General features: G+C 39.9%; 2 protein-coding genes across 2 annotated transcripts in view; one reads left to right on the top strand and one right to left on the bottom strand.

The window, feature by feature from the left end:
- SS18 (SS18 subunit of BAF chromatin remodeling complex) overlaps positions 1 to 10,922 on the bottom strand; it is a 50,106-nt gene extending 39,184 nt beyond the window's left edge. Inside the window, exon 1 of the mRNA XM_075213450.1 lies at positions 10,805 to 10,922. The gene's annotated coding sequence lies outside the window, so the exon portion shown is untranslated. The remainder of the gene's footprint in view (positions 1 to 10,804) is intronic.
- Positions 10,923 to 11,071: 149 nt separating this feature from the next.
- The window catches only part of TAF4B (TATA-box binding protein associated factor 4b), a 79,520-nt gene continuing 62,713 nt past the window's right edge, over positions 11,072 to 27,878 (top strand). The window contains exons 1-6 of the mRNA XM_075214409.1: positions 11,072 to 11,703; positions 21,751 to 21,851; positions 24,278 to 24,391; positions 24,560 to 25,258; positions 27,069 to 27,191; positions 27,727 to 27,816. Of these exons, the coding sequence (XP_075070510.1) occupies positions 11,349 to 11,703; positions 21,751 to 21,851; positions 24,278 to 24,391; positions 24,560 to 25,258; positions 27,069 to 27,191; positions 27,727 to 27,816 (1,482 nt within the window). The 5' untranslated portion in view covers positions 11,072 to 11,348. The remainder of the gene's footprint in view (positions 11,704 to 21,750; positions 21,852 to 24,277; positions 24,392 to 24,559; positions 25,259 to 27,068; positions 27,192 to 27,726; positions 27,817 to 27,878) is intronic.

The raw sequence follows: 27,878 nt of genomic DNA on the forward strand, positions 1-27,878 counted from the left end.
AGAACATAATGCCAAAACAAAGACACTAAAGATAATTTCGTTTTTATAAGAACATGGCTATATCATAAATTCCAGCAAGAGTCATCTTGTGATGTCTCAACAGCTGAAATTTCTTGGAATACAGATAGACAAATTCATGCCCGATTCATCAAGGCATGTATCTGCCAATTTTGAACGTCTTGTACGCAAAATCATTCTGTGACTAGAAACGGACAAAACACCAATAAACTGTCGAAGTCATATAATTGGATGAACGAAAGTATATTGGTTAATATTGTTATATTTGCCGATTGCACTCAGTATGCCACGCTGCACTTGGCATGCGGCTATCGCATGGTAAAATACGCACGTACACACTCGCATTACAACATTTAGTTATTTATATAATTCAAATTCATATTGGTTCCGTTACACAGTAATTTATGAGCAGATAGTATTTAGTTTATTATTAGTTTATATAATATGATTATATGTACACTTCAGTGTTATTTAAGGTTCAGGTTATAGGAAAGGTGTCATGTCTAGTATCATATTAAACCCCTATTCACCAGCAGCTGTCTGGTTCATTCGGCGAAGAGATAGCACATTGCATACTCAAGTTATTGTTGTTAGGGAATAAACCTTTAATATGATGCTGACTGTAAAATGCTAATGGACTGGTTGTAATTGGAGTTTTGGCGGGAAGAACAGAACTCATCCCCTGGAGAGATGACCCCCACCTTTGGATTCCTTAGATTGAACCAGCCTATGACCTGTTAACCCTGGACCCACCCGAAGTCTGAACCTATAGAAGCAAGCCACGTCATCTGCATTGTTCTCTCTGTAACACTGAATGTATATATGATCATAGCTGCGCTCCCAGTCTTCAGTCTACTCTGACCACAGTATTCCATAGAGATATACTGTTCACTGGGTCCCGTGGGAGCGCAGCGACCGCATGCGATAGCAGCGGTATGTATTTATCTTTTGGTATTGGCTGTACTGTACTATATAATAATAATGTATTGAACTGTTAAACTCTGCATCTGCTAAAATAAATCACTTTGTGCGTTAGAAACACAATACAATCGCCTATGCAATGCTTATTTGAAAAACGATAGAATTACTTTAATAATTTGGGGGCTCTGAGTTGGAGGTTACGTTGCCGGAAGGTATGCAACACTGACGGAATTTGGTTCCTCACCAAAGGGTGGAAGACGCGTCACATACGGGAAAGAACGCAATGTGTTCAAAACATGTTGTCCATTCTGTGTTGAGAAACCGAATGTCCATTGTTGCATAATCTGAAGGAATGCCAACTTGAATCTAGGGACAAGAAAGAAAAATGTTTCTTTTTATTGTCATTTTGCGTTTTCAAAGGTATTGCATAGAGTATGTGTACTTCCTGCTTAGCGTATATGTGTACTTCCGGTATTATTGCCACGTGTTCAAACAATCATGTTCATAGTCTGTTATATATGTTTAGTATAATCATTTGTTAAAACCTCTGAAAAATATTACCATTGTTTGGGAAATCTATTTTCTGTGCAGAAAACAAAAGGTTGTATGTGAATGGTATGCATAAAGATAAGAGAAGAGTTTGCATACTGTTGAAAAGAGATAGATAAGGGAAGAATTTGCATACTGTTGAAGACAGACAAAGAGGTGATTTACTATTGAAAAGACAGCGATATCGGTCACTGCCTGACGAGGTGGACTGGATGGGCAAGGTTGTGTTTGAAATAAGAATACTATTCTAAGTAGTATGTGGTATTTTATGTAGCATACGGTGTATTGAAGAAGTATATGATTTGAATAAGTAGTATACAAGGTATACGGTGAAAACAGATTTTGTGGTAGAGCCTGGGTATCGAGGAGCTGATAGCCTTGGAGCCCACAGTGATATTTCTGTGTTAGGGGTCCTCGCATGGTGCGGAAAAAAAAGGCGAGTGGACGCGGCTAGTGGAAATACGTCCACCGGGCATTAGAGATCTCTAGCGATAGAGTGTTTATAGTAAAGGGTAAACTCAACAGATTTTGTCGTAGAGCCAGGGTATCGAGGAGCTGATAGCCCTTGGGGCCCACAGTGATATTTCTGTGTTTGTTTAAAATAAGTGATAAACATACACTAGAGATGGCCAAGGTACTGCCTATGGAAGGCCTTATTGATTCAGCAAGGTTTCTCATGAGTAAGAAGTATGGGGCATACGCAACGGCGTATTGCACACGTGGGTCGAGATGACCAAAGATTGTGTTAGGCCTTTCCCAACAATAGGGAGTTTTAATGCAGAGGTACTAAATAATGTAAAAGAAAAAGTATGGTTGATTAGATCAACAGAAGTGAGAACTAGACATGTTGATTGTTTAAAATTGTGGCAAATGGAAGGCAACACGTGGCAGAGCAGCGAGTGCACAGCGGAAGTAGGCGTGGCGAAAAGCGCGCGCACAGCGGAAGTGAGCGTTGAGAAACGTGGAGAACTAAGCGCACGTGCGTCCTCACAGCCAAATGCAATTGAGGTGATAAGTACAGCCAATACCAAAAATGTTAAGAATGTAACCAGTAACTTGTATCCTATAATTTACGTTAAGGATAAGCTATCAAGGGAAGAAGGTGAACCCACCGTCATTTCGGCCACTGCCCATGCTAGTAACATGCAAGAGGCACCACATGGACAAGGAAAGGGAACGGTTCCACCAGCTGGGGCAGCGGCTGAAATCGGTGAGAATAATGTAGAGATTATTAGAAGGGGGGGCATCCATTATACTGCAATAGCAATTCCAGCAACTAGTTCAGAATGTAGTGATTTAGTAGGTTTACTACGTTTACTACGTTTTACAATGTGAACACACACACACATGCACGCATACACATTATTATTATTATTATCATTTGTTAGACGCCACAAGGTATCCGCAGCGCCGCACACAGTACTAACAGTAGACTATACAGGGTGAAACCATACAGAACAATGAACAAAAAGTACCAATACTTCAGAAACTCCAGCTAGTCATTTGCAGTAAAGACGGAGCGGAAGAACAGGTATGGAGACAGGAGGGGAGGGGGCCCTGCTCATACGAGCTTACATGCTAAAGGTAAGCTCGTATGAGCTTGGTTAATATATGAAGATTTGTGTTACCTGAAGAATTAACTGTCTGGAAGGTGAAGAGATGTGGTGAGGAGTCTGGTGGACTCTGGGGAGATGGACAAGGTAGACCAGTAGCTCCCAGAGTGTATCTTCCAGACCTAGCGGTGGCAGCACATGGTCTGGCTCAGATGGGTACAGAAGGTATGCGCAAGCGGGTAAGAGCATATTGGGGTGCACTAGACATTTCTTCTCAAGCTAGTAGGACAGCAACGTCCTATCTTGATTAAGAGAATGTCAGAAAAATGATACCAATAGAGCCATCCCATATCCCTCCTGCAGATGGGTTTTCTCCAGATAAAACAAATCCACGTCATCCAATTAACACCATGTAGGATCCTCAAGTATACACTGGTGTACCAATAAAATATGTCTGGGTAAAGGTGTCTTGAAATGTGTCTAATGTATTACTGTGTCATACTCAAAGTTTTTGTTATTCAATGTTATAGCCCTAGAGTTATAATAGGTGATAGGGGTATTCATGTTATTGATAATAAATGTAAAATGTACGAGTAGTGGTAACAAATTACATACTTTCGATTAGCCACAAACCAGTGTGAACATAAAGTAACGGTACTAGGTAGAACGAATTGAATAGAATAAGAGTTGGAACTTGATTGAAGTGACTGATAGCTTCGGCCACTAGTCCTTCCCCGCTACCAAAAGATCACTCCTGTGCAGCCTCTTAACCTGTCAGTTTTTAAGATGTTCTTGACCCTCCTTGAGATGAGATTGTAACCGAGAGGCTAGCTTAGACCTTGAGAGGAGGTAAATGGTGAGACAGCAACCGAGAACGTCCAAAACACTGTTTCCTGAAAAGTCACACTAACTGTCAGGATGTTGGATCGGGAGAGTAAGTTGTGGAACAGTAATTTCTTAGGCTCAGGTTATTTAACAGACCGGTACCAGGTGTAGGCTACCAGCATCACGGATTCAAGGGTAGCAGAGACACACTGGTGCCCATTCCCCCCACTGCAGAGGAGCCAACACTCAGAGAAGGGTCCAAGGGCACTCATGAATCTGTTCTGGAAGGCCTCTAATGCAGTTAATAGCACCTGAGCCAAAGGCTAAGACAGTTGTCCAGCATGAAGTTGTAGTTTTTCCTGTTTTGTGTTTCTCTCATTTCATTCTCTTCTCAGGACGGTCAATTCTTTTAGTTATTAGCAGGTGACAGAGGCTGGTTCAGGTAATGATATTGAGGTATTGGGGATGAAGGAGAAGTTAGTAGCATAATCGGTCAAGCCAATTACTCTATTCAATTCAGGGGTAAAGGAAAATTTGGTGAGCTTGGAGAAAGGGCGAGGGGCTATTGTCTGAGTAACATTACGTCCGTAAGTACGGCGACCCCATAGTTAAAAAAAAAAAGGTACACCCAGCGATGCCAGTCCAGTAATATTCGGACTTGAGCAGGCATCCTTGAGAATAATTATCATTCTTGGGAGGGTAAGGTTTTAGACCAAACAAAGTGCTGGGCGTGCTCACACGTGCCTCAGTGATATCAAGTAGGACTAGTTCTCTTTCCACTAAATATTCTTGAGATACCCGAATTATGGGTGGGAGGTCACTAGGGGGAAAAGTACAACACCTAGGTCCCTTAGTCTGGAGTCTCCCAATAGTTTGCAAGCCGATCACTAATTTATGTACAAAGAAACCTGAGTATTGGGAGACTTGGGAAGAACGAACAGACAATAGCCCGCCCACAAGTGTTGATGAAAAGAACTGATGACATTATTAGAAGTGTGTATATTAACGCAAGCTGAAGGAGATTGTATATGGCATTATTGATAGACATAGGATGATGCTATTGATGAACATGAAGTGTTTAAACGTATTCTGAGCTTAAAGACATGCGTTGGACGGATGAATCTGTTAAACTTGAAGAACTGTAGTAGAGTATTCTGTATAACTGATACATGTTCTATTGTACACTGTACCTTTCCAAATAATGTATTATGTGTTTTATTGCACCCTTGAAGGGCATACAAAAGGTTATCTCCAAGCTCCAGAAATGTACGGTCTATAGTAAAAGAAGAAATCGTTTTGAGGATTAAGGGCTAGATTTACTAAGCTGCAGGTGGGGTAAGGTGCTCATATGCTGCTCTGGCAGACTGATCAAATACAATTGTGTCAACATGTTTCATAATAGTTAAACTTATTAAACAAAGTCAGATATGTTTCTATGTAGGGAATTTTGGAAGGATGTGTTAGTAGGCAACTAAACAAGTTTGAGCACAGAGGTATAAAGCAGTCACAAATCATCCAAAAGAATTCATGTATTTTTATAGCACAAGACTGGCAGCTTTTTCCCTGCATTGCTTTAGAGATGACCCACTGTGTCTTAAGTGATCACATCCAGGTTTTCTTAAATGTTACTACAACCAAATTCCAGCAGTTCTAAATCCTGCCTACTTTTGTGTTGGTCCCACCTCTAGTGACTTGGTCCCACCCACATGAGGCCACTTCCAAGAATTTTTTCCTGGGCCACTTTAAATTTCCAATCCGCCCCTGCCTTTACCCTATTCCCTTCAGATCCTTCTCTCCCACTGTCTGTCTGTATCTTCCTCCTCTCTCTACTGGCACATTTTCATCCTCCTTTGAACATGTGCTCATCTCAACAGTACTAAAATAAGATGTATCTTCCACTCTCACCATTCCACATCTGCAACACCACTTTGCAAATCCCTATATTACTGTGTCCTCCTACAAAGCCCTCAACAAACCCACCACTTCATACGTCTCAAGACTCACCTTTAACTACTCCCCCTCTCGTCCTCTTAGATCTACCTTTGACTTGCATTCCACTTCTGGTAACCACCTCTCACTCCCGTCTACAAGACATTTCATCATATGCCACTACCCACTTCTGGAATTCAAGCAAGTTTGACTTGCAGCATGGTGCTGCTAGAGCAGTTTCCAGTCTTGGTAATGATAGAGGTGAGTAAGCAACTTGAAAAATCAGACAGATTGTTTTCAGGTCCGACAAGGAGGCAGTGGTGGAGACTTTGAATATGTTGTCAGCTAAATCACCTCTAGTGTTGGAATTACTGTGAGCTCTGGTGCTGAAGTGTCTAAAAATAAAAATGTAGGTGAGAGCTAGGCACATTCCAGGAGTTAGTAATGAATTAGCAGATGCACTCTCAAGGTTACATTCTTCAGAAGTTTGCATCTTGGCTTCACAGGCAGATGCAGCCTCTTGCAAATGCCCTATTCATTTGTGGAAGTTAACCACCTGAGTGTGTGATTGATTCGGGACCTCCTTAGCTTAGAGTACATAGAATGCCTATGGCAGACACTGGGTTGCCTGGGTGTAAGGGTTCAACGTCTTGTTCCCTGCATATTGCTGTCTAGCAAGTCTAAACTGCTGTGTTGGAGAATCTCCATCTAAAGAACTGTTCTCTGCATCCTTTCTTGAGTAGCTGGTTGGTGAGCTGCACTATTTTAAGACCCCTATTGCCTTCATGCCTTACCAGTGATAAAGTTGAGAGAGTTGTAAAGTGTTGGATACATGTGCTGCTTGACTCATATCTTATCCAGTTTATCTTGTCTAAGAATATTCCTGTCCTTGCACCAGTTCCTGGTTCTGCATTATTTGTATTCTGATCTCTGGATTGCTCATATTGGACTCCTGATATCTGTTTGTATAGTTGGTTTCTGTTTATATCCTGGCTTCTGTCTACTTGTCTGCATATGCAAGGTATATAACTCAACTCAGAATCCCCAGCACAAACTGCAGTAACTATCATTTGCTTTCTAGAACGGCTTTGCAATGCTTACTAGACTCTGTGTTAATTTATATCAGCAATGCTTCAAGAGACATTGTACATTATCTTGTCTGCCAAGACTGTATGATTTGCTTCAATGTATTTAGATTATTTCAGTTATGCAACAAAAGACTGTAACTCCTGCATTCCATTGTTGCAATTATTGATTCCTGCATTACTTCAATGTTTAGGCTTTTCCTGTTTCCTCTGTTTCTGCATAACTAAACACTGGATATCTTTCACACAGACACCGGAATTATGGTGTTGAGGGGCTGTTTAGCAATTTCAATTGGAACTTGGAGAGAAAGAGTATGCTGCCAGCTCAGCTGAAATAGTGCTAATAGTCATCATTTTTTCTACATTCATTATGCTGGACTGCTGTGATGAGGTAGTTTAATGTGAGGCAGATGGTGTCAGAAGGCTCAATTCGGTTCCAGAGAAAAGGTTCCCATTTGGAGTGTGCTGGTCTGGGTTTATAATAGACAGCTTTTACACTATTTTATTAGAGTCATAAAAGTAAGTGAATTAGTTATCCTCATGAAGAAGAAAGTTGGGAAGCTAGATGTCGCCAATGTTAAGCTTAGCGAAGGAGATGTAGCCTTTGTCATTTGAAGATCAAAGACAAACTAGATTTGCAAAGGGGATGGGTCACATGGGTCACAGTCCTGTGGCAAAGTACAAGAACACTATCATCATTTTTAGTCAAAATACCAGCCGTGTGGTAGAAACAGAAGAGTGAGTCATGAACAACAATTTTATGTGTTTGAGATGATAGTCTGCATAGCACCACAAAAATTCAGCATATCGCATTTTGGAGACATACGAGGTAGTCAAACATTGGACACAGGGTAGAGAGGAACCTGTTTGCGAGAGCTTACATTCCAGAGGGAGAGGGTAATGAGAGTGAACATAATGGGTGGAGGGAGTAGACATGAGGGTCTAGGATGGGGTAGGGTAGACAAAGATGAAGAGATGGGTTTTTAGTGAGCTTTGGAAGGATTTAAGGTTGGGGGAGAGTCTGGTAGGGCATAGTAGAGAGTTCGATAAATAGGGGAGCAGTACAGGAGAAGTCTTGGAGATGGGAGTGAGATTGGGTTTTAAGAGGGAAGCAAAAGTGAAGGTTAGAGGCGGGGCGGAGTGAGCTGAGGTATATCACAGAGGACTTTTTAAGCGAGTGTGAGCAATATGAATTTATTTCTGGGAGAAATGGAGAGATAGTGAAGGGATTTACAGAGTGATGCAGCAGATAAGGAGTGGAGGGAGAGGAAGATTAGCCTAGCTGCAGCATTCAGGATGGAATGTAGAGAGGGGAAAGCCTGTGATATTACAGTAGTCTAGGCGAGAGCTAATGAGGTTTTGGATAGGGGTATTTTGGCAATGTTGCGGAGGAGTAGGCGACAGGTCTGAGAGGAATTGGATGGGAGGTATAAAGCTGAGGGCTGTCAATGATGACATAAAGGCAGTGGGCGTCGTGGGACACAAGGGAAAGCATGATATTTACAACCATGAGGAAGAAGTGGGGAGGGGTAGTGACAGATAATTTGAGTTTGTAAATATGAAGTTGTTGGATCATCCAGTTGTAGATGGCGGAGAGGCAGTAAGAAACAGAGGACAAGAAAAAGGAGGGAAGTCGGGAGAGGTTGGATAGATTAGTGTTGTCTGCATAGAGGTGATAGTGGAAGCTGAGTATATGAGTTCACCCAAAGAAGAATTTTAAAGAGAGAAGAGCAGAGTGCATAGAAATGAGCCTTGAAGGACCTTAAAAGCGAGAGGAAGAGGAAGAGCAAGAGTCGACAGTAGTAATACTGAAGAAATGACAGGAGAGGTAGCAGGCTAGCCAGGAGACTGCAGTGTTATGAAGACCAAGGGAGCAAAGAGTGTCAAGGAGACGAAAGGGATCGACAGCAGCAGAGAGGTCTAGGAGTTTGACAAGTGACCTTTGAATTTGCTAACTGTAGGTCATTTGTCACTTTGGTGAGCGCACTTTGGGTGTAGTGGAGAGGTCCGACGCCAAACTGTAGAGGCTCTAATGAGGGGAGAGTAATTGGGTTAGTTGGTTGAAGACAAGCCTTTTTTTTGGAAGCTACGGGGAAGAAAAAAATAGGACGGTAGTTAGAGAGAGATAGAGGACGGATCAAGACATGGTTTCTTGAGAAATGAAAGGTGGAGGGGAAGACATCGGTTGGGAGAGAAAGGTTAAAGAGGTGAGCTAGGTGCTGTCAGGCTTAGGAGGAGAGGGAGTGGAGGAGTTTGGAGGGAACAGGCTCAAGAAGGCAAGTTGAAGTAAGGAGGATGAGGAATAGCAGTCAATAACAGTGACTCTGAAGTGAAGAGAACGGCCAAATGCACTGATCCTGGAACTAGAAGGAGAGAGAGGATTTAAGGGGAATGACACTAAGTGCAGGCAGGGGACAGAAGGTTGACTTCCAGGACAAGTGCGAGAGAGGGAGCAACCACCAAACAAGAGTACAGCAGGGAAAGCAGTGTCAGAGAGAGAGATTCACATCTCACTGAAGGAATGCGATAAGAACAAGGTCATGAATGGATGCTTTTTTGTGGCAAATGGATAAGGCATTCCATTGTGCACAGAAAGGTAGGCGAGTAAGAAAAGAGATAAGAATGTGGTCAGAGGTGCGGGTATTACGCCAGGTCACTTGTGCTAAGCAACTGAACAGATGCCTCAAAAAGGTCAATAAGAAAGTGTTATATTTCATAATTTGTGATTCAGCAATTGGAGTTTTAGGACAACACACCCAGGCTATACAAGCAGGTTGGTGTACATTTGCATTTTCAATATACATATCCAGAAAGCAGTTGAGAATGTCATTTGTATGTTGGGGTACTGAAGCCAATTACATCTGAAATGGCCTCTTTTTGGTAGTTAAGGGGAGGGGGGATGTTCATTGACCCTGAAAAAAGGAGGAAAGGGGTGCCTATAAACTTGGAGGAAGCTCCAGGACCTGGTCTTGAAAGGGGTCCTGAAGGGTTTCTTTTGCATGAAATGGGGTTTGTACATGCGGCTTATGGTTGCCACCAGGACTGAACGTCCTGGAAAGGCACATGATCCTTGGGATAAGGTAGTCAGGGATGCGATCAGTTTCCCTGTAGGGAAATTTAAATTAATAGGCCGGTATATTGTATTGCTTTACTACACAATATTTTGAGCAGAAAAAATGGTGTTTCATAGCTATGTCATTCCTTGACATGCAAGTACATCTGTTACATAATTATGTCTCACGTAAAATGTATTGCACCGCATATGCGCACTTCTTGCACTAGTATTTTAAGCAACACATATTTAACACTTGTGTCCCTTGCACTTCAAGTGGCAGACCAAGGACGTTCACATGTAAGTGGAGAAGAGTAAAGCTGTGGACACACAATTCAGCTATGCCCTTTGTGATGCATCAGTATTCTGTCTAACACATATCTTTAGATATGTTATTTACAATGTGTAAATTCTAGGAGTGCAAGATAAGTGTACAGCACGCATCTATGTGCTGTATTTAAGGTTTGACATATTATAGGTGTATTACTCAAAATACACACTGTGTACAAGAGTGATGGTTAATATACTGTATTTACACATTGTAATAAAAAAAAGCATCTATTGTGAATGCACTTAATGCTGGTTTGAGAACTTTTTTTAAACTTCAAGTACACAAATGTCTCTTCCCTAAAGTCATACTACGTTTTTTTCCAGCAGGTACAAAACCCACCGCTGAAATATTTAAAAATCATTTTATTAATTACATTTTAACAAAACAGCCACTAACAAACAGGTTTATTATTTTTTAACCAATTAAAATCCCTTTATGCTATGGATTCACGGGTGCTTCTATGAGAATAATACTTAAGTTCAAGACACAATAACCTAAGCTAAAAGTTAACAGATTTTTTTAATCAGTCAATCATGCTTACCTCCTGGTCTGCTGGAGTCTGAGGGCTGTCTTGCTAAATACTAAACTCGACAAGCGCCCAAGGCAAAGAGCTAACTTTATTTTATATTATCTATATCTATCTGTATATCTCCTACAACGAACTTCTTTCTGCTTAGCTGCTAGAAATTGCATAGTCACAGCCACATTAGATCACCGGCTATGTGATCTAATGTCTCCGCCCCCTTCAGACTGGGTTACTCAGGAGGCGTCAATTGCTTCTGGACACTTCCCGACTTCTGTTCTCGGAAACAGCGCCTGCGTTGCGGCCACATGGCTATATAAACATGGCTGTAGGTCCAACATGCTGCTAATAAGGGGGCAGAGCTCAGTCTCGGGTACAGAGGTTGCAGAAATAAGGGCATAGGGTTTTGCTCTATGAATGTGTATGACTCTGTTTTACACTGTCACTGTAAAGCACACACTTTAAACATCACAAGCCAAGATAACGGTACACTTGCAAGGCTCTTAGATGTGCTGGGCGCTTGGGCTGTGCTCAGTATTTATGTGAGAACACTGTTAATGTAATGCATGCAAACCAAACCACTTCTGCAACTACAGCTGTGGTGAGCCACGCAGTGCCTGCAAACCATGGGGTTCCTTCATCTGTGCTTGCTAAGAGCTTCACAGGAGTGTCTGTCTCTGATCTTCCAATTACAGCTTCTCAAGTGTCTAAACCCGCTGCAAATGTTAACCTGGTACCACCCTCACAAACAGCTGTGCTTTCTGCGCCAGTGTGCACCTTGGTAACAAAAATTGCCCCTATTAGCCAGACATCCCAAGTGACGGGTGCTTCCAAAATGACAGCGCCGCAGCAAGGAGCTCCCCCGAAGGCAACTCGGACGACGCTCCAGTTACCTGCTAACTTCCAGATTCCTCCTGGTGAGTAATGCTACATAACTAATATCATTTTGCTTTGATTTCTAGGAAATCTCTTCATACACATCACAAGGCATATAGGGCATCGCGCGAAGTCCAACACGGTTTGATATATAATGAACATACTATAGCATTGTAGTTGTTTTAATGTATGTTCAGTATACTGTTAAAATATTTAGAGATTAAACTTTAAGAACTAGTGAAATTGCACTGTACATCTGGTCAGGTTTCTTTGTATTATTTAAATTGGGACATTTGTGTGGGGCAAACCAATTACAGTTTAAAGGGAATTTCTGATTTGGAATAACTCAGCACTTTAAATACAGTTCCCCGTGTAGCATTGTGGCATAGATCATCATCATCATCATCAATTTATATAGTGCCAGCAAATTCCGTAGCGCTTTATCAACATTTTTAAGTAATAACACAGGGATACTTTGCTACTGGGTTCGTGCATGCAAGCATGTTGGGTGTGGTACACTATAGTCCCATGTAGTAAATATTCATTTGCAAAGCCCAGAACATAAGAATTGTTAGTAAAAGTTGCATTACATTTATAGAACAAGTAGATTTGTCCTGTGTAGATGGTCAGTACTGAGAAAATAGAAAAAAATCTCAAACTTGGGACTGTCCCTGGAAATTAGTGACTGTATTCAACTATGCTGTGCTGCGCTCTGCACCCCAACAGTGTAAGTGTAAAAATTGGGACAGTGTGCGTGCACAGCTGATGAGAAGGGCTCGGTAATGTCCTGCCGAGGTCATATCTTTGTCACATTGGGGGCATGCCTAGTGCTTATGAAGCGGTATGCCATCCCTAGTACCCTTCCCTGCCCTAGAAGCATTCTCACATTGTAGCCATCATAAGTGGCAGATGTGTGCGGCAGAGAGCGTGACACATTACCAACAGTACAGACTGTGGGACAAGCCCCTAAAGTCAGGACTGTCCTCTCTTCATAGGGACAGTTGGGAGATATGCCAATGACTGTGAATGTAGCATATTAATCTTCTTAATGATGGAGGATGACATAATTTTCATTTACAAGGAGAGTAGAAACTGGATACAAAAATAAAAAAAAGTTTAACCAATTAGTGAGAATTAGGAATTGCACAGTTCATGTGGTCAGGGTTATTCTGATGATTCACAAATAACATAGGCTTTTGTCATAGCAACTCCATCTACGTCAGGAATATATATATATATATATATATATATATATATATATATATATATATATTTTATTTTATTTTTTCACAAGAAACAGGTATGGCCATAAACGGCAGTGGTGATAGTAGTAATCATTCCGATAACTACAAAGCCGACAAGTTATACAGATATGAAAATGCCGAACGCTATGATAGCATCATGTACAAATTACACACTTAAAAATGTAACCGGCAACATCTCCAACATGTGTGCTCCCAACCCCGACAACAGAAAATCCCTGCAGTGTGGATTGACGTCCCTTAAAGCGACAACACTCATGTTACCGGTATTATGTGGGCAATGAGCGGACACTGCTGCTGGTGACACTGTGTTGTATATGCACAGAGCAAATAAACCACCATACTGTTCCCTTTACAGCCTCTCAATCTATGTCTGCTATTTATGTGTAAAGGAGTTGTTCACTTTTGGAATACCCTTCTTAAATTAGGATGTCACTCCATATGAAAAATAGGCCACATGGTACAAAATGCAGGGTCGCTGGTTTAACACAACTTTTACATTGCTGTTACATTGCTCACAGTTGATATAGCAAGCCTTCCAAACCTCTTCCAACATATATAATATCTCTCTGTTTGCTACACATGGGGGAGTGCATGTTGAATTAAGGAGGGTTTTTCAAAAGTGTACACCTTCATTAAAGTTATTTTCTTTTCATTCTTTTTTTTAAACTTAATATTGTTAGGCTGTTGGGCTTAGCTTTAGGTGGTGGTGCTCAACCTCTTATCTAGGATGCCAAATTGCAGGATTTCATTCTTCCCTATTCCAAGGATTTAGTGTTAAAATATGTTGAGAACCAAAAAGAGGTATTTGCCAATAGGATGTATTGCACATCTGTCGCTCATTTAGGATTTGCGATTTTGTTTCCAAATGAGGGATAGAAATAATGTTATCTTTGTATTAGGAAATCTGGAAATGAATTAAGTAATCTAATAGGAACAGTGCCCTGATGATCTCACATACAGGCGGCTATTCAATTAGAAGCGAATGTTCAGTTTTTGCGTTGCAGAATATTTTTCAACATAAAGTTAACGTGAGCGTGGGAAAAACTATTAAATTCGAGAATCTGTGAGAATTATTGTGGTTAAAAAAATGATTAATTCAAACACTGCTCCCACTTATTAAAGTAGTGAAAAGTTTTGGAAATGTGCAATTTTTACCTTGTGAGGTCAGAAAATAGAACAGAGCAACCATTAAATGTCTCCTTAAAAATGTGTAAAAAGAGGGACAGTTTGGTTTTTCCGAATTTCAAAAGTTATTACCAGACGGGCTGCTCACCCAATGTGTTCAATGGAATGAGGCCTCCCCAACAAAATTATGGGTCATGCAGGCACTATTAATCTCCTTACCTTGGCCTTACTTTTATATCTACCCCTTTACAGCTTCCCCAGCTCAGCTTGGTACCATCCAGTAGTGGTGCTTTTCCCTGTCTGTTTGGGATTGTTCCAGCAAGGTCAGCAAACGGCTTTGGATCCCTCCCCACTTATTCCCATCTTCGGCAACCCAAATATTACCCAGGATCTTGATCCCTCCTTCTCTTTACTGTGGCTAACAAGTGGTGTCAGCCTCCTCACCGATGTAACCCGTACATCCACATTTTCCCAAGTTTTGGACCTTCTGACTTTGCTGAGCTTATCATATAAACACTTCTTTCAATTCTTGCAGATTAGGAACTTTCACTTGTCTCGGCATGAGACATGCCAACACCAAAGGTTTAGACTCCACACTTTATGATGAGCTTTCACTGCCTGGAATCCTGTTGGGAGGAGTTGCACTTCCATGGGAGTATGACGTGTAAATCCTTAGACCTAGAGGAATGGTCTGAGATCTGGGAACGCACCGCATCCAGCTCTCTATATGTGTAAAGATTAGGGAAAATTCATATAAATTATTACATTGCTGGTATTAAGTTCCCACCGATTATGTAAAATTATTCCAGGTGCTTCCGATAGATGCTGGAGGGTGTGTCTATTCGACAGTACATTTTTTCGTATTTGGTGGTCGTGTCACAAACTATCTAGCTACTGGTCTGCGCTAAAAAAAATCTGATCTGTCCAGTCTTGCAAGTTGACCTTCCGTTCCTGCCTAAATATTACTTGCTCCGCCTAGTCCCCCAGATGCTACAAAACACCAAATTAAGCTCATGCGCAACTTTATTTCTGCTGCCATCTGACAGCTTGCGTCGGCATAGAAATGACTTGCTCCTCCTTTTGCGGCAGTGATATCTAGGATATGGTATGTCTACCATATGGAACACATGACGGCTATTGTAAACAAATGTACAAAATCATTCTGCAAGACCTGGGAACCCTGGACATCCCCCCCCCCCCCCCCCATTTATCCCCTGTGCTTTCACCCAATAACTACAAAAACTCTGGTTGACAATTCTGTAATTGATCATATTTTTCTGGAGCATTTTGTGTTTTTCCTGTTGCTTTCACTTCTTTTATATGCACCAGTTGATGTTTGATTGTTTCTGCTTTTTTAGGTATTGTAATTAGTTTTTAATTGTTTGACTTTCAATAAAATAAAAATGTGAAAAAAGTGTTATTTTTTTTTTAACACTAATAAAGCAATAAAAAGATAATAGTTTCTCCCAAGTCAATTTCCCTTTAAAGAGTGAGATATTTCTATTATGTGGGATATGCATGAGGGTGTTTTGAATAAACATATTAGTGTTTGTAATGATAAGGGTAGAAGATTGTAATGAATTTGCTTACATCATTTATAAAATATATCAATGTATTCTAAAGACATCTGAGGGTATATTTACTAAACGGAGGGTTTGAACAAATGGAGATGTTGCCTATAGCATCCGATCAGATTCTACTTATTTTGCAAAATTACAGCTAGAATCTGGTTGCTATAGGCAACATTTCCACTTTTTTTAAACACTTAGTTTAGTAAATATACCCATCCTGTAATGTTTTTTAATTCATGACAAAATCGCTACATGACTGTTGTATACTGGTTCATAGACATTGTATAACATTACCTAAGGTCATGATTGGATCATGAGTTCGATTTCTGACCATGATCTTAACTGTGAGGAGTTTGTATGGTCTCCCCGTGTTTGCGTGGATTTTCTCTGGGTGCTTCGGTTTCATCCCGCACTACAAAAACATACTGATAGATTAATTGACCATAGTCTGTGTGTGTGTGTGTGTGTGTGTGTGTTAGGGAATTTTGACTGTAAGCTCCAATAAGTCAAGTACAGATGTGAATGACAAAATATTCTCTGTACAGCACTGCAGAATTGGTGGGGCTATATAAATAAATGGTGATGATGACAGTCATATTGTCAACACAGTTAAAAGGTAGACACTCGGACAGAATGTCGATATGTAAAATGACTACAGGTTGTAAAGACAACAGTAAAAAATACTGACATAATGCAACAGATTTAAAACGGCAATACGGAGGGCGGGGGCGGGTAAATGGAACTATACGTAAAAAAAAAAACGTGCCACCCCACCACCTAGACAGCTTAAACAGCCTACTATTAAAATCAAGGAGGGGATGCGTTTTACTCATGCACTTGGGGAACCACTGAACCACATACCTTGGCACCCAGTGCCCGCTGATACCTGTAGTGCACCAAGGAAACATCTTCCCCCTGATGTGTTTTCTCTCGCATCCCCCCCCCCTGCCAACTGCCTTTTCTTCCACACCTCTGCCCCTGCCCACCATCTTTTCTCTCAGGTGCCACCCCATATTCCCACCATCTTTTCTCTCAGGTGCCACCCCATGTGCCCACCAGCTTTTCACTGAATTTGCAGCCAATATGCCTGCCAGATTTCTTTCAGGTGCTACCCATATACCCACCAGGTTGCTCTCACATGCCATCCTGTGTGGCCACCAGCTTTTCTCTGATATGCTACCACATATATACACCAACTTTTATTTCACATGCAAGGGTTAAATCACGTTGAGCCACAAATTTTAAATTGAGATTCAAGGGTGGCCATTTACCATAAGGCCGATAAATAAATAATGGTTTATTATTAATAAAAAAGTGGACCCTCCCCCATACAAAGCACCTGGCACATGCAAAAGAGGGGACAAAAAGCATGGGGTCCCACTGAATTTACCAACACCAGCACTAGACTTTGCCAGCCTGAGCTAGTGTCGCTATAGCAAGGAAATTTGCAGCGTGTCAAGATATGGCCATATCTGGATGACATTTTGGCATTGAGTGAGTCAAAAAAGATAGTCTACCTCAGAGCTGGCCAGATAATTCTTTTTTTTTTTTTTTTTAAACAATAACATTGGTGGGCGATGAACAAGAATGAGTATCAAAAACAATAGTTGAAACTTCTGGGAGCCCAAATAGTAATTGTAGCATGTCCCAAAAATTCTATGTTCAAGTACAAACTCATTATCTTACAATAATATAAAATCGGCTGAAACTATTGGGAATGTTTTCCTCAGCAATAGGAGAAGAACTTGTGAAGAAGTGGGATCACAGAAAGTTCTCATTGGAAAAAAACATAGTGTTGTCAGAGACCACCAAGAGATCTCAACTGTGAGAGAATTATGACGAGAAATGTCACTTTAGTGCCGGAGTGGTTAATACTCACAACAGACTCTGTACCGACAGGATGTGGAGCACATCTTCAAGAAAAAAAATAACAAGCAGTTTGGGAAGCAATCCAACATTTCCAGTATCAATTACAGGGAAAATATCTAAGCGTATACTCAGACTACAGAGCCCTGGTGGCCTTCATAAATTGTCAGGGAGGAAGCAGAAGCAGAGCAATGATGTCAGAGATAGCAAGAATTATGTTTTTGGCAGAAAAGAATGTAAAGGCGCTAGCGGCGTTATGTTTATCAGGCAAGCAGGACATACTAGCCGACTAGCAGTAGCATTGGAAATGCTCAAAGAAAGGCCGTAGACTCTACCTTTTTAGGCTAATTAACTAAATCAAGGTCCAGTTTCACCTCCAAATGAAAAACATCTATTTTTGATGGCTTGGAGATTGAGCGGGAGTTGCTCAGAGTTTGCTCAGAGTCAGTAGTTTCAGAATCTGTGATCAATACACTCCTGTAAGCTAGGAAAACAAATTTACTACAGAATATGGAAAAGATTTTTGTCTTGTTGGGAATCTAAAGTTAATCCAACTTCAGTGACCACTCCACACATCTTAAGTTTCCTATAAGATAGACTTCCATAGTTTCTTGATTTAGCTACATTTAAAGTACAAATGTTGGATACCAAATTAGCTTCTGAATAACTAATCATACATTTTTTCCAAGCAGGAAAAAGGATACATTCCTCAGTCAGACCTTTTGTGGCTTCTCAATCTAACTCTTAATATACTTATGGATGACCCCCTCATAGGCAAACCGAGGGGGGGGGGGGCTTCCTAGTGCCTGGAAACCCCCCTCCGAGCCTGGGGTACTATATAATTGAGGTGGCTGGACCCTGCTCCCACTTCACACACCTCTGCTTGAAAGGGGAGAGCTGCGTGCACCTACCAGCAGCACGCAGCATTGCCCATCTATATTATGGGGACAGGAAGAGTTGGGGAACAGCCAAGTAATGTCTAAAATTAAAGCTAAGCCCCCATGCATGCTGGTCACGCCCACTGATGGCGTGGTGTGGAAACTCCCCTCTACAAATCCTGCGTTTGCCGCTGTCCCTTGAACAGCTGCAAAAAGTATCTGAAATATTTCTGGTGTCAGGGACTTCTGTCAGGAGCACTGGAGAATTAAATGCACTATGATTCAAATAAAACTTCCTGAATATGTATTGAGTCAGAGTGGTATTGAGAGCCAATCCTGGTTTTCTACTGAAAGTAGTATTTACATACCACATTAATGGACAAGTAGTGCAGCTACCTTTCTTTCCACAACCTAAAGATACAGGGGGAAAAAAACTACATTCTCTACATCTGGTGAAAACAATTTCTATACTCTTCTCTGTAACACCAGCGCCTGACAGGTAGTACATGTGAAATAGAACAAAGGGAGACTGCCGGGAAACTGTCCCACCAGCAAGGTATTCTAGGAGTTTAGAAAATGTTCAGAGAAATTCTTTCTACAGCATATACTTGCTAATTGGTTATTTATTGCACCCCCCACACCCACCATGTATTGCTTGCGGAAATACCATAGTAATGGCTGCCATGGAGGAGTGAAGGGGAAAAATGCAAACTGAATGTCTACAAAATATATATTCAGAAATTGTAGAAAAAAAAATAACACTTAAATATGTTACTATTGTGATCTTTAGATTTTCTTTTGGTAAGGAAGCCTACATCAGAGAGAGAGCCTAACAGTTGTCGGAGAGCTGTGATGACTGTGCTCTATACCCATATCATTATAATTTAACATGCTATATACTCTACACTACTCCGTTAATAGTTAGGTGGTATCTGGTGAATTGCAAGTACAGGGATCTGATCGTCCTTGGGACATCTCCCTAGAGACAGAATCTCTGAATCCCAATTCTGATAGCTATACAGTAAGGTTTGTGTTATTGAAATGATTTAATGTGTAACTATATGTCATATTGTATGTATGCGTTAATATGGCACTAAACAATGTATGCAGGGAGGATAGGAGAGCAATTCAGAAACTCTTGACTGTCACAGTGGTTGTTGAAAATTTAGGCAGGGTGAGCTCAGATTGAGGAAGACTCTTTGTGAATTAAGTTTGCTTTCTTAAAGTAATCTGTAACTGTTTGTGGAGAAAGAATGGAGGTTACAGAAGTCACTGTGGAGGGGTGCAGCAAAAAGTCAATGATGGGGAGGGGGGGCTGTCTGGTAAGGGTCCCAAATAAATAAAATAATAAATGGTAGGCCACCAGATAAATATTAAACTGATGTATAGGAAGGTACAGGACTTCAACTCAGATAAAAACATTTGGTCAGTTAGCCCATTGGGAGGTAATTGGGTTCAGCAGACATTATCTCAGAATCACAGGCATTGTTAACGATTGTGTATGCCATTTCCTAATTAGAGTAGACTTCCTCTCAATAGGTATTGTAAAAACAAAGTACCCCCTTAGGTGAGAACTTTGTAGGCAAATGCAAAACATGAAAACCATCTATGAAGGTTAATAGAAATCTTAACTTCATATTTCATATTTTGTGTAATCAGTGTGCCACTCTGGTAAAAACCACCCAAGGATTATGAATTATACATACCAACTGTACAGGGAAACTGCAGTAGTCACATGTCTCTTAGAATGATATGTGATGTTGTAATTCCATCATATTTGATATATAAGGGAGGTTATGACTGGTATATTGAAGGGAGAGTTATGTCCCTGGAATGTCTTTTTTTGAGCAAACCATAGTTGACACCCACTGGACATTTCCTCCAAACATTAGCATATACACTTCCCTTCTGAATGCTGTCCCATTTGAGTTTGCTTTAAAATCCTGTGTGTGAAGGGGCAGATAGACCACAAGAGTAGACACACTCTAATTGAGGGACTGTCCATCTCTTCTGCCTGCCCCAGTCTACAAATTATCATACATACATTTATTCTCTGTAATTTCATCCCATTTGTTTTTATAGCTGTTATGTATTATTTGTATGTCAATTGTTATCTGTTTGTTTTTTTTCAAATGCTAATGCCCTGTACCTTTTGTATATTAAATATACAATGTATTAAGTCTTGTCCTTGATACTCTAACAAATCCATTAGCCTTTTATGAAGACCATGTTAACCCTTTGAATGCTGGTGTGTGAATTGTTAATGCATTTGACTAACAAGCCTATTGTGTGCCAGCTTGTACATTTGTGTAACAGTCTTCTGGTGTTAAGTGTTACCCCTTTGCATTGTGTGCCAGTGTGGGACAGTATATTGGAGTCTACTGTCCTTATTCAATAGGTGGTGGCATTACATAGGTGTGTATGGGTGTGTGCGCACAGTTTGTGGGGCGATTCAGCAGATCTGTAACCTTTGTGAGTGAAAGAATTAGCGCTAGAATCATGGGTAACCCCATACAGTAAACAACCAAAGTCAAGGATGCGGAGAGTGTGACACGGGGGTAAAAGGCAATGTGAGTTTAATTTATTAGTGTTAATAATAGTTGTGTGGGCAACACTTTGGCTTCAATTAAGGCAGCTTGAAAGGAGGAGAGCGTTTTGAAATTGAGAAAGTTGTCATGTGTACATGGTTTCCTTCAGTCAGTCTGTCTGATGCATAAGGGAGCCGAGAGTACAAGCATGAAAGTTATGCCAGGGAGGAGAAAAGTTGTCACTAGTTGAAGACAGCATTTTAGGGGTCATAACACAACAGTAGAAGGGGAGAGACGAACACTTATTCCTAACATCAATGTCAAAGACTGAATATTAGGGACAAATCTTGCTGGCGGGACAGTGATGTGAAGTGTAATGGAAATTAGCTGGTGGTCAGAGAGAACAAGGTAAGAAAGTGAAAAGCATATTATACAGAAGGATTATCAACATGATAGTTGATTTACTAACTAGGAATATGGGTCATCAGCAGAGAAATTCAAGGTTAGAACAGAAGGTGGTTATTGGAGATGTTAGTAAGAGGTTTCTATGACATTCACTTGAAGGAGAGAGCATAGTATAGGTCAACAGTGTGCCAGTAAAAAAAATAAGTGTGGGCATTGAAACTTAGAGACTCATTGTGATGACAGGAGGCCCACAACTCCATTTGCACAGTTAGGACTAGTAGATTATGGAAGAGAGACAGACCATCATGATATAAAGTAGCCTCAGCAGCAAAATCATGTTGGGAAGACAGATTTCAGTGAGGACAGAAAGAGTTCATGAATTAGTCCAGACATACTTGACAACTAGAAAAATTCTATCTAATTTATTGTTAATTTGCATTTTTTCTGCAGGTACTGTTCTTATTAGAAGCAGCAATGGACAGCTTATGTTGGTCTCCCAACAAGCTTTGGCCCGAGCCCAGGCACAAGTACAGAATACAAGTGCAAGACAGGTAATAATGCTAGTGACTGGTTTTGGTTTATTCAGTAATGCATTCCAAGCACAAATAACAAAACAGGTGGCATTTTCATACATAAAATATGAAGGTAAAATAGATTATTCTGATGTTACAATTTACTACAGATTCTAGCGCCGCTCATAATTGCTTTTGAAGAATGTCCACAATATAGATACATATGTTTGTAGCATATTATAACAATGTTTTATATTTTGTAAGCATTATATATGGGAAAGTTTTCTGGAATTTTAGAAATTGACCGAAAATGTAATCAACCAGCTCCTCTGAGCATTGAGATATGTACTTTGCAGTTACTGGACCCATGAATTAAGGACCACATGACTTTTTTTCTTTTTTGCATAGAAGCAGTGTATTCAAGTTATTAAGCTGGAAGTTGTGTATAATCAGACAATAATTGAGGGGATTGAGGCAGGGACAGTTTTTATTAACTTCTGTCCTTATTAAAGATGTCTAACTAATCTTGGGGCACAGATATCTGTATATCAGACCTGATCTGTGTGTAATAGTGATATAAAACTAGCGACATGCCAGCCAACATTGGACCATTATTGTGTGATTTTTCAGAAGTTCATGGGAGACTTGGATTGTGTTTACCCTGACCACTCCAAAGTGGAAGCCATTCTGTTGACATAACAATGGCTAAAGCCTATTTCTGAATAATCAGTACTGAATATGTCTGTGTAGTTGTCCACAATCAGATTCATACTGCTTCTGGACACTTCCTGGAACCAGAGGGTGCAACGGACAGTCTAGTTTCTGGTCAGCAGCAAAGTGAAAACAAGGAGGCTGCCAATTTGTATAAATGGAACCTTAGAAAAGTCTTCAGTAAGTGTAACAGGATGTATATGTACAACCCAGGGGTCCAGAAAGGTAACCAGCTCAGAGGCCTTAGTCGCTGTCTGGTTTCTTTACTGGTTCTGGATCTACTCTGCTGCCTAAACAGTGCGTCCTCTTTAACTGCCTACATGGAATATCTCAGTGTGTAGCGATAGAAATAAAAGCCATGTGGTTCTTTTAAAGTGGCAGCATTTTGAAACTAACAACCGTTCACTTATGTCTAACTTTTGGCTCTCTCATTGGTACATAGGGGTCAATTAAGGTAAACTTGTTTTCTAAATACAAGACAGTCCAGATTAATCCATTTAGTGTGCAAAGATGAAGCTTTAATGGTTTAGATATGTAACCATACATTATGAATGCAGATCATGTGTACCTGGTAGTGATCAATAAGATCTGGTACACTCTACCAAAATACATTTCTTGAAAGTGATATTGGTTTATTGTTTAATGGACTTTTGTGTTGTATTGGAAGTAAATATTATAAACAAGTTAACCCGTGCATGATACTCATGCATTCTAGTCAAATCAAGCTACTTAAGGTGTTAAAAAGGTTCTTGTCATGCATTTGGGCCATAGCCCAGGCCTCAACCACCAACCACTCCCCACTGTCACCCCCAGCAAACAACAACCACTCCCAACTGTCACTTCTCCTTCAAGAAATATATATATATTTTTTAAATCTTTATAAACACTTTTAACAATTAACAAATTAAATTAACAAATTAAAAACATCTTAGTATACCAAATTTCAGCCCTTTCTGAATTTTTTTTTCCCACACACACTAAGAATTTAGTAGGTGAGTGTATAACTCCGCCCAGCAGGTGGCACTGCAGCTTGGTTTTATTTTTTCCACACACAGACAGACTAACACACGCCACTAGACATTTATATTATAGATAATATAGTTAAGGTGTTTATTGCTAACTAGGTCTGTCATTATTTGTGTAGAATGTAGGCGACAACCAGTCACAGAAAGAATAAAGATTTGTCAGACATACTGTCCTTTTACTTTTTGTAGATTATCTGTAGCCTTTTAACATTGATAAAGTTAAAGTAAAGTCAGGATACATAGTGCCCTTTTTTAAAATGTTATTTCATTGGTTTAATTATTTTTGTATTTGTTATACTTCATTTGAACGTTAAACAACTATACTTTTTGTTTATCCCTTTTGTTTTGTTTTTGTCTACCAGAAGTTAAATCAACATTTTAGGATGTTCGACGACAGGGTCACTTGTGTGGTCTCATTTTTTTTGGTGATGTCATTGACTCCGCCAGATGATGTTGTGCTTCCAGTTTGGACTATATATAACCTGTCCCTGTGGTGGTCAGATTGTGATTTGAAGGGCAGAGCATTTATTTGTAGGGAAGGAAATTATAATGGCAAGTTTGAAATCCAACACATCACTGCAAACACAGGCTACAACCCCTTTGAAGGATCACATGTGAGGACCACATAACATGGCGGTGTATCCCAGCACTGCTTTAAAAATTATAGGATGTTTTAAGGTTGGAAGACTCGTAGTTTTCTAATTCTGTATTAAATCTTTTGGTTTCTAGACTCAAGGAAACCAGCTGGCTGTAAACAATACTGTGAAAACTGCACCCGTCCCTTCACCTTTAACACCTGTTACCCAAACACTCACTTTTCAAAGAAGTACTTCTGTGATGCAAGTATGTATAATTTATACTGCCTCCTCATTAGGCTTCTTACAAGCATAGTGTAAATGATAAGTGTTACTTTCAGTGTTACTGAAAAACTGTTGAATTTCTGCCTGTTGAATTTTGAGACCTCTTTTTTTTATTTTTAATTTAAACACCATTCTTATCTTATAATTACAGTCTGCAGGTAAACCAAGCAGTGTTGTCAGAGCTTCCTCAACCTTCGCTTCTAATGCAAGTACTTCAGTGCCGATGCCTACAGTAGTCAGAATTTGCCCCACTTCTCAAACAGTAGCAACCAGCCAAGGACCTGCTACAGTTATAATCAGAGCCTCTGCTCCCTCAGCCACTGCCGTAACTGTTTCATCCACTTTGCCTGCTGCCACTATAACAACTCCTTCCTCTTTGGGTATCACAGCTACATCTGCAATGGGCTCCAATACCTCCATTGTCACTGTTAGAACTCCTACAACAACGATTACACCTGCAACGGTAAATTCTGGCACCTCAGTAGTGGTTCCAGCAACAACTGTAACCCCTTCACAGACACTGGCACCAGCTGTCACCTGCACTTTACCTATGTCTGCTAGACCAACTAATTCAAATGTTGTCAAAGCATTTGTCCCATCGAATGTACTGCCAGCTGTTACCTGTGGTTCTACCATCAAGCTAGCAACTAGTAATATTTGCATTAAAACCACAGCATCTGGGGCATCTAGCCCGATTATTATATCCAGTATATCTCCGGTTGCTTCAATGGTTACTACTCCGATGGCTGAAAATAACAGGCCAGCACAGCTACAAGCAAACGTTCCATCTGTAATTTCATGCAAAACGGTTCCAAATAAACCACAAAGCATGCAGCCTTCCAACACCACAGTAAGTCTAAACAACCTTATCTTTTGCTCTATCAAAACTCTTTGAGTTTAAAGGTTAAAACATTTACTATATTTATAAGTTGTGTGTATCGTGAACAATTAAGATTAATTGTATTTATTCATCTCTAAGTTTGCTTATTACTTTCTCTCTTGTAGCCATTAGGTGACCGTGTTGCAAGTGCTTGTTTGTAGAAATGTTACTAGTGTAACACTCTCCATCAGCATAAATGCAGTTTACAAACTGCAGTAATGTGCAATGTCCCTTTTACTAAAACAATGTTTATTTATCTTTTACATTATATTTGCTTTCTGTTTCACCTTTTCATTGACTCTATTGGCACCTAATTATTCATTTTATTTTTAAAATAGTAATTAAATATTTTAAAAATGCCTTTCACCAATACATGGAATATTGGCTTGTGAAATTTTTGTATGGGATAGCCCAAGGATGTTGTATATGGAGGGAAAACAATTATATTTTTCTGTTCTCTGTTTAATACATCTATACGCATCTAATGTCTTGGTTCTATTTGCAATTCAATTCATACTTTTGTTCATGACAAATATGTCCTCTCTATGGTGTGTTGTGTTTTTTTGTAGCACTTATAAACTTCCATTTATAAACAAATTTACAAATCAGACTTGAACCATCTTTGTTATGTATGCGTTAGCCAATGCAGCTTGGCAGCAGAATAACAGATCTTTTCCATTTATACCTTGTGGATCCCTTTGCAGACATCTGTTAATAGATGCAAGTAAAGGTTACAGTCTTCATCATTTACAGGGTGAGGTCCAGGTGGAAACTTAGCTCACTCTGTTCCTAAATTGCACAATCTGGGATTCTTTTTTTACTTTCTATCCTACACTATTATGGCCAGTGAATCCCATTCTTCAAGCATAATTTAAGATTACTTCACCAACCAAATGGTTTGAGACTTTTTTTTACGTGTACTCTGTATAGTCATCATCATTATTATCTGTTTGATGTATTTTACAGGAAATACTGACCATGCACTGTAATTATGCAGTGACATTTTTGTTTTGATCGCTAATCTTCCATAACATTACTCCTTGTATGAATCTAATGGGCATATTTGGCAGCTGGCCATGCAGTTTGCAGAGGTGGTGATCTAATAGCAGTAAAGACAGCTTTTCCTGTTTTGATTTGGTAAATAACCTGGGTTTTCTTCACATCATAGTGAGTCATTTCTTATTCTTAAATGCATGAGTGTTCAGCAATTGATTTCTGATAAGTGGTTTTATATTGACTTAATAAGAACATTTTAGTTTTGGGCTTTGCAAAGAAAAACAAACGCATACATACTTTTTTTCTTTGGATGCGGTCTGCTCTATTTACTTGAATTCACTGTAATTAAACACCCTGCGTCAATGGAGTGTGGCAATTGCAAGCTGTTTACCACTGCATGTTAAATGCATTGGTGTTTCACATGCAGTGTCATTGGCATTTTCCTAATGCCACTGGGTAACCAGCTTCAAGGGGACGGCTGACTTTTTTGATATATGTTTCCCTTGGTGCTGATGGGGCAAAAATATTTATACATTTAATTTCACCGTAGTCTTATTCCAAAATAAGATCACATTTTTTTTTATAAGCGGCAACTTTATATAGTTGTCACGCCAGTATGGTAGCAGTTTCATTTGAGGGACAGCAAACTACAGTAAATCTAAATAACCATGTACATTATTTTAAATTTTTAACCAAATCTAATTTTACTTCCATCACAACTTGTAACCTCCAGCTTGTTTGACAAGTACGTCTTTCAGCTATTCTTTTATTGTGATTTACCTAGGAAGTCCTGGACAATGTGAAGAAATGTAAGAACTTTCTGGCAACATTAATAAAACTGGCATCCAGTGGACCACAGTCGCCAGTCATGGGCCAAAATGTGAAAAACTTGGTGAAGAATTTGCTTGTAAGACTTCACTTTATTGTCTTGACATTTGCATTTAGAGCTGTTATCCCTTTTCCAGTTAATATACCACCAAATATGCAGTTAATAATTTAAACAGGGTTGTTTTAATTAGCAAGAAATTTGCTATGGGCCCACCATCAGACCTGCTTGTAATGGAGCCAGGACATAAAAAGCCTTAAAAAATAAAATAAAAATAAAGCTCCTGCCTTGGCTGGGAGAATATATTGTCTCAACTGAATGTGGTAAACATAAGATCTTCAATTTCAAATAACAACAAACATTAACCTCAAGTTAACTGCTTAGATTGACCTAACCCTATGTCAACCAACCCTGTGTTTTGCCAAGTGGTATTGGGGTCACTAATGTGATAGTTGCTGTAGACCACTAATGTCTGCTCTATGGGCAGAAAGTCTCTCTTTTACATACGTGGTGGATGAACTTCAGAAAAGATGGCATGCATCATAGTCTTTAATGCTGATCCTACTAGATGTCACTTCTCACCTTTAAGTTTGGAACCTTTTTTGTCAAATTCAAGGATTCAAAACTCGAAGCAGAAGAATTTACCACAAAACTATACAAAGAGCTGAAGTCCTCACCACAGCCATATCTGGTGCCATTTCTGAAGGTATTTTATTTGTTTTCCTGTTTTGAGCTTTTAAATTATTTAATACAAGAAATTAAATTGGT

This window comes from Mixophyes fleayi, chromosome 5 (assembly GCF_038048845.1).
Source record: "Mixophyes fleayi isolate aMixFle1 chromosome 5, aMixFle1.hap1, whole genome shotgun sequence".
Taxonomy (NCBI): domain Eukaryota; kingdom Metazoa; phylum Chordata; class Amphibia; order Anura; family Limnodynastidae; genus Mixophyes; species Mixophyes fleayi.